General features: G+C 34.8%; 1 protein-coding gene across 3 annotated transcripts in view; it reads left to right on the forward strand.

Moving 5' to 3' along the window:
- LOC101267305 (O-fucosyltransferase 9) overlaps nt 1-6,861 on the forward strand; it is a 33,035-nt gene extending 26,174 nt beyond the window's left edge. For all 3 annotated transcript variants that reach the window (XM_004237520.5, XM_026030690.2, XM_010321578.4), the window contains exons 10-11: nt 6,073-6,319; nt 6,457-6,861. In XM_004237520.5, the coding sequence (XP_004237568.1) occupies nt 6,073-6,241 (169 nt within the window). In that variant the 3' untranslated portion in view covers nt 6,242-6,319; nt 6,457-6,861. The remainder of the gene's footprint in view (nt 1-6,072; nt 6,320-6,456) is intronic.
- Nucleotides 6,862-7,743: the final 882 nt, after the last annotated feature.

Below are 7,743 nucleotides of genomic sequence, written 5' to 3' on the forward strand. Positions count from 1 at the left end.
TTTGATTTCCATGTTTTCTAAAGATTGATTAAGATATTCTTCAAAATCATCACGGTTAGTAGAATTAAGACCAAGAAAACCTCGCATATAACATGAAATTGGAACTGATGAATCAATCTCAACATTAGAAGTTTGACCAACTTCTCCTTGAAAATTTTCAGTAGTTCTATATTTTTCATACAAAACTTTTGCTTCTACTTTTATGCTAGACTTACACGCTTGACAATTTGGAATTTCTTCCGGTAAAATTTCTAAAGTTTCATAAAAAGTGTCGCAAGACCTTGCACACCTTGTAATTTATAAGCAGGTTGAAGTAAAGTAACCGTTAAAAAAACTTGAGGAATAGGAAAAAAATATTTTTTAAATTTTTCAATCATACCTTCAATTGCAACTCTAAATTTATCTATTTTTTTATATTTATAAAATTGAATTGAAAGAGCACAAATATTTATTAATACGGATGAAACAGTAGGATAATAAATTCCCGAAAACATGGTAGTAGCATCATAAAAAAGTCTTAAAAATTGTAATAGTTCTTTAGTTTCTTCCCAATCTTCATCACAAATTCTATCTAATGGGTCAGCATTATGAGCATTAAAAACCATTTGTATGGGTCTTCTATATTTATATGCAACCGAAAGCATTTCGTAAAGAGAATTCCACCTTGTTTTAATATGTTTTGGAATTTTTCTAGCTGACAATTCACATAGTGAACAACGTTCATTATATTCCCTAATTCTAGTAGCATTGTTTGTATGAAAAATCCAGGTAACAGCATAGTCAACTTTTACGCTACCACAATCAAATAATGAAATACCATCTTGTACAACTAAATTTAATATATGTGCAACAAATCTAACATGAAAAACTTTATTGTCAATTGCACATAATCTAACTTTTAACATGTTAGCAGCATTTGTATTATTAGATGCATTATCTAATGCGACAGACATTATTTTATCTATAATCATGTAATAATCTAAAACACTTAAAATATTTGAAGCTAAATATGCAACAGTTTTTTTCTATATACATAATTTATAACTTATAATTCTTTTTTGCAAATTCCAATTATGATCAAGCCAATGTGCAGTAATAGTTAAATAATCATTTCCATTAACACTACGACCCATGTTCGAAGTTATAGACACTCTACTATCTAATATGCTAAATAGACAACGAAGAAATTGACAATGTTTACCTTGATATTCAAAAACATCAGTTTTAACAGTATTTCTTGAAAAGCCTCTATAATTCGGATTATTAGTTTGTTGAATATATTCAACAAAACCGGGATTTGAAGGAAAACTATAAGGCAAACTACAAACAGAAACCATTTTAGCTAAATTTTCCTGATCTAATTCCTTATTATATTTACGTTTTGGTATTGGACCAGCAGGGTTAAAAGGATCTAATGTTCCTTGAACCACGTTAGAAGCCCCTATCGATGCATTACCGGTAATATCTAATTCATTAATTGAAATTTCCTTTTTTCTATTGGCTAATGCTTTAGCTTCTTTATATTGAATCGGCAGACAAGATAACAAATGTCTATTTAATCCCCTCGTTCCACCTTGACCCCCACCTTGTTTATGTTTAACTGGTTGCTTACACTTATTACAAATAGCAACACTATTTTCTTTATCAAAAGTCATAAATTGCCACACAATAGAAGTTTTAGGTCGTTGATACTTCACCTTCTCCCTTGTGGGAGGTATAAGGGGTGGATGTCCAAAATTTTGCTCCGGTAAATTGATAGTCTCATTTGGAACTTCTGTCACCGGACTACTAGGTGTTTCATCTAACTCCTCTTCTCCCAAATTAGCTTGTACTTCTTCACCTGAATTTTCATCAACATTAGGATTAATATTACCATAACGTCGTTCTAAACTTTCGTGATCGAGTTGAACATTTGAATCAATATAATAAGGAGTATCATCAACATAAGTAGAATCATTTATGTTAAATCTAACTCTACTCGTTGATTTAGATGAAGTACCACCACTTTTACTACTCTTTTTTTCTTTACTATTTTTTTTACCAAAATTAAATAATTTAAAAAAGTCTACTTTCTTCGTTATTTTGTGCTTTCTCTTTTCCTTTACCGCTATATTTTTTTGCTAGAACTCATAGTTAATGTTTATATATATATATATATATATATATATATATATATATATATATATATATTATATAATATAAAAATAATATAACACAAAAGTAAAGATGAATAATAAAATATAAATATTATGAAACGAATGTACCAAACGTCTGCGTTAATAGCAGACATTAAATCGATTGTTGAAGCTTGTGATTTGTTGTAACTTGTAATTTGTAACTCCAAGCCAATACTTGATAACAAATACGAGATAATATAATTATATTTATTGATATAATATGAAAATTTTGAATTGAAAATTGAAATATATGGATTCTAATAATATGAGAATTAAAATTGAGTACAAATTAAGATTGACACTTGAGAGTTGAGAGTTTATAGGATATAGAAAATAGATGAGAGAAATGAGAATAGATGATTTTGTAAGAAATAGTAGAGGATAGGTGTATTTATAGTATTAAAAATGGGTTAAAGTGTAATTATAATAACTTGAGGGTTTAAAATAAAGTTTTAAAAGTAGGGGGGTGGTAGGGGGTGTTTGGGAACAGAAAAAGGGTCATAAATCCGTTGCGGGGGCCCACTAGCCATTTCCCCAACGGATCTAAACAGATAGTTTTTTAATTTTTTTTTTTAAAAATAAAAAAATGGGGGGGGGGGTGATCCCGCGAACCGGCCGGTTCAACCGCGCCGGGTCGACCGGGACGCAGGGGTGAACCGGCCCCTGACCGGTCCCCTCATCCCCCCTTAAACCCTGGGGGATGGGCCGGGTTTGGGACGGGGACAGGGCGGGGTGGGACACGGGCCGGGGCGGGCCATCTCGGTCCCCCTGCCAGTCCTATTCTCAATAAGATGGCGATTTTTTCTTTCAGCTACATCGTTTTGTTGAGGGGTGTATGGACAAGTAGTTTGGTGAGTCATAAACTTTTGAAATTGGGAGGACAAACATTAGCACTATGAAAAGTACAATAAAAACATCAAATAGAATTTGTATTTCAGCAAAAAAAGCTTTTGCTATATAGAAAGTAACTTAGAACGATCTTCCATTAAGAAAGCCCAAGTGCATCTTTAATATTCATCAATAAAACTAACAAAATAACGAAATCGTAAGGTGGAATTGACTTTATTAGGATCCATAATATCATAATGAACTAATGAAAAAATAGACCGTGAACGACCCTCATACTACGTGAAAATGTAGCACGAGTGTGTTTCCCAAGTTGACACGACTCACAATCTAATTTGGATAAACTAGACAAACTAGGCACCATCTTTTGTAGTTTTGATAGACTCGGATGGCCCAAACGTTTGTGAATCATATCTGGGGAATCTATAATGGAGCATGCTTTCAAGGAATTTAAAGAGGCAAGGTAGTAAAGGCCTTGTGATTCATGTCCTGTTCCAATCGTCTGTCCCGTACTACGGTCCTACATTAGAAAAAAGTCATCAAAAAAAGTTATGCTACAATGTAGAGCCCTCGTCAAACGACTAACCGATGCTAGATTAAAAGGAGAACCAAAAACATAAAGAATATAGTCTAAGGTGAAAGAAGATAGGGGTTTGGCTTTTCCAATCCCTTTTGGTTTTGTTTGGATCCTATTGGTTAAAGTAATAGCTGGAAGAAATTCTGAATAAATAATATCGGTCAAAAGTGATTTATTACCTGAGATATGATTAGATGCCCTTGAGTCCATGACCCATGATCCAAGAGTACTAGACTTTGACGCACAAGCAAAGGAATTACCCGCAACAGAAACATCAGGCTGTGCAACTAAAACTACTTGTGGAGACGTTTGTTTATTTGCATGATACCGAAGGAACTCATCATAAATAGTTTGAGAAATATGGGCATTATTGGATGGTTGAGTTAGTTGAGCACTATATGCTACTGGTGGAGATGTCTGTTTACTTGCGCGATTTCGAAGGAACTCATTATATTCCATAAGAACAATAGGATCATAACTGGGTGGTGGACCATGCAAAATATAACATATATCATGAGTGTGTCCAGGTTTATGACAATGACTACACGTGGATTGAGGTTTCCCAAAAGGCCCTCCCCTCGCCGATTCTCCATAGACTGGTATGTATGCTTTTCTGTGGTTTGAGATGCGAGAATAGAGGAGTCAACAATGTGTGATGAAACTTCTTTGTAATTGGGATGTTCAGCAAGACAAAGCAAACGAGAGAATAATTCATCAAGTGAGGGAACTGTAGGACTGGTTAGAATATTGTCACACACAGAGTTATGGTCAGTAGGAAGTCCAGCAAGTGTAATAACTAGAAACAATGTCGGCCTTTGCTCTTGTTGCTTTTCCACGTTTGTAGTGATAGGCGTCAATGTATCAAATTCCTCTATGACTGCCTATACTTGTCTCAAGTAAGTAGACATATCGGATTCTTGTTTCTTTAAGTTGGTCATCCGAGATATCACATCATAGAATCAAGATATGTGATTAGTGTATAAAGCACGTGCCTTTTCCCAAACTAAATAACATGTCTGGAATGGGCGAAACAAGGGCATCAACTTCGAATCAATAGAGCGCCAAAGGAGACCACATAATTGAGCATCCACTTTCTCCCATTGTGCTTTGGCTTTTGCACCTTTGTCACTAGACTTTGTCTTTTCATCTACAACACAAGCATTGTTTGTTAAGTGATATTGAACACCTTGACTGTTGCACCACAACTCAACTGAAAAAGCCCAAGCTAAATAGTTTGAACTTCCCTTTAATGGTTTTGCAGTGATTGTAACGCTTGAACTACCAATCCCTGTATTTTGGAGCCAAAGACATCACACTCGAAATACATTTTTTGAAATTTGGCTTGAAATGAGTAAGGAACTGTCGGAATCTACCTACAGTCGCCTAAAAATTCTGATTTCGCCGGAAACTTGCTGGAAACTGCCTAAAAATCATCGGAACCCTAATCCCATTAATTGGATCTAGAGAAAACCGACTGGGTTCTGGTCGGAAATACTAGGTGAGCCTAACAGAAGAAAACTGCTCGAAAAAAACTGAACGGAGCAGCACTCACGCGCCAACGTGTGAACAAATTTCACCGGAAAACTTCCACCTCCTATCGGTGCATGGGGCGCGTGGGGGGTTATTTTCCGGTGGATCTGGTTGGGGTTTGATCGCCTGAGCTTCCCGAGCCTCGTGATGATGTTGTCTTTTGCACAACACCTTCCGAACGAAAGATGACACAAATCAGTCCCAGTCATCGCACACGGTGTTCTCACCAATGTTCTGATACCATGTGAGAAATATATGGGACCCTATTTATAGACACTACATTGGGATCCTTTTCTGACTAGGATTCCTATTCTTATTCCTATTCCTATTTCTATTCTATGTAGAAAATACTTATTTGTATTCTAACACATACAGTACATGTAAAACTGAAAAAAGACAATACACAGCTGGCAGCATCATAAGGTGTTTCTTTTTCATATTGTGGTGAACTTGTATAGGACTTGGGCATCTGTTCCCGAACTAAAAAAGGACAGAAATATCTTTCATGCCCTGATAATGAGTGAAACCAGTGACAGGGAATTCTAGCAGTCATGATTGATCTCAGCCTGGCAGTTTGATATCTGCAATATTTCATCTTACACTTGAAAGTATAGTTTTAATTAAATGAAATTGAAAGTCAATTGGGGGAAAATGGTAATGAAAACCTAGGTAGTCGTTGGAGACTACTTATTAGTTAAAATGCTGTTCAACTTAGTCATTATTTTTCAAAAGTGAAACAATATGATATTGGTTATTGGAATGTTAGTTATCTCTAACATTTCTGCTGCTGATATATCTGCAAAAATCTGTCATAGCAAGTTCTGAGAATGATGCATTGTCTCATAGTATTAAAACATTTGCTTTAGTGACAAACTTTTACCACTTGAATGCATGTTGTGAACTTAATTTACGATACAATCTATTTGCATTCAATGTGTACAGATGGAATGACTTCAAAAGCCAGTTGCAAGACATGCTTCATCATAGTGATACAAAGGGGGTCGAGTTAAAGAAACCTAGTAGCTCGCTTTACACATTCCCAATGCCAGATTGCATGTGTAAGCATGCAGATGTCAAAAGTGCAAGTGGTAACAGGAGAAGACTAGTATGATACTTCAGGATACACAATAGCTGTATAAAAGCTTATATACTGGCAGATGGAATGGAATACTCAATAGCTATACAAAAGGTTTTGTACTTTTAACTTTCTTTTGTGCATTTCAGTCATCCATTTTTTTGTACATGTTCATAATTCATATGATATTTCTAAAGTCCTTTGATTGGTTTGTTATTTGAACTGAAATTCTCAATTTTCATTCTACACAGATGCTGTAATTCTGGGCAGTAATTACATGGGATTTTTACGGCTAATCCATGGGGTACAAAGTATTTCCCACAGGTTGCCTATTTGTATCATTTACCACCAAATAATTACTCTACATACCTAGTTTAATCCACAAGTCCCTACGTTTTAGGAGATAATTCCTTGTATTGTTGATATGCTCCAAGTACATCTTACAATAAGTGCAAGTGATTGTAGTCAAATACAAAACAAGTTGGGGTAGAATTTCACAAGGAAAAGGAAAATGTCATCTATGATGGCTTACTTTGCATTATATCATATATAGTTTCGTAAGTGTATAACAAATTGGTATTGTATCTAATGCAGTATTAACGTAAGATATATGTGTTGTTTTTCTAATGGATGTAAATACTAGAGTTGTTTTCCTTCCTGCTGGGCAAGTTTTACCTAATACTTGTGATAGTACAAAATTTAGCTGGTTATCTTTTGATGAGCGATGATTTCTTACTCTTAATGTTTAGTGTTCTCCAATGCTTAAAACGTACTTTCCTCTGGTTGATTAAACAAACGAATTGAAGTGATATCTTATTGACCCTACTAAGCCTAGTAAAGTCAATTTATTCTTATGCGAATTTATTAAACAAGGGATACAGCCTTGAGTTCTTGATAATTGATTGGTCTAACTTCATTTTACTTTTTCAAAGTTAAATTAGAGCAATGACATGATCAACATTTGCAACTGTTAATCAATGTAAAAGAATGGCAAATTAAGTATCCATCAACAACCTTCTAATCATGTAAAACACTTCATGTATCTTAGGAACTTCATAACTAGGTCAACAACCCTATCAACAGATATTTTTGGTCATAGAAAAACACTTTATGTATTTTAGGAACTTCTTATCTAGGTTAACAACCCTAGCAAATAGATATTTTTACTCACAGTAAATGCAAGAACACAGAATTTGAAAGCAACAAATACTTGTATAGAGAATTACATTGAAATAAATTGAAACCTTGAATAACGAAAAAACAAGTCTCATTAGAACTAGGAAGAGTTCATGATGCAGCGATAGACAATAGATCATTTCGGCGGTCTGTCGATGGGTTCCACGGAACCTCACGTCCACCATCAACAAGTTTTTCTACGTATACACTTCTCTCTGAATCTTGACTTAGGGGACCTTCTATAGATCATCAGTTTACTAGACATGCTTGCATCTACAAGATTTTTGGACTTTTTACGACACAAGTGATAGCCCGTCGATGCCTTTGACCAACCATAGTTGACTTCATTCCTTATTTCTTAC

This window comes from Solanum lycopersicum, chromosome 4 (genome assembly GCF_036512215.1).
Source record: "Solanum lycopersicum chromosome 4, SLM_r2.1".
In the NCBI taxonomy this organism is placed as follows: domain Eukaryota; kingdom Viridiplantae; phylum Streptophyta; class Magnoliopsida; order Solanales; family Solanaceae; genus Solanum; species Solanum lycopersicum.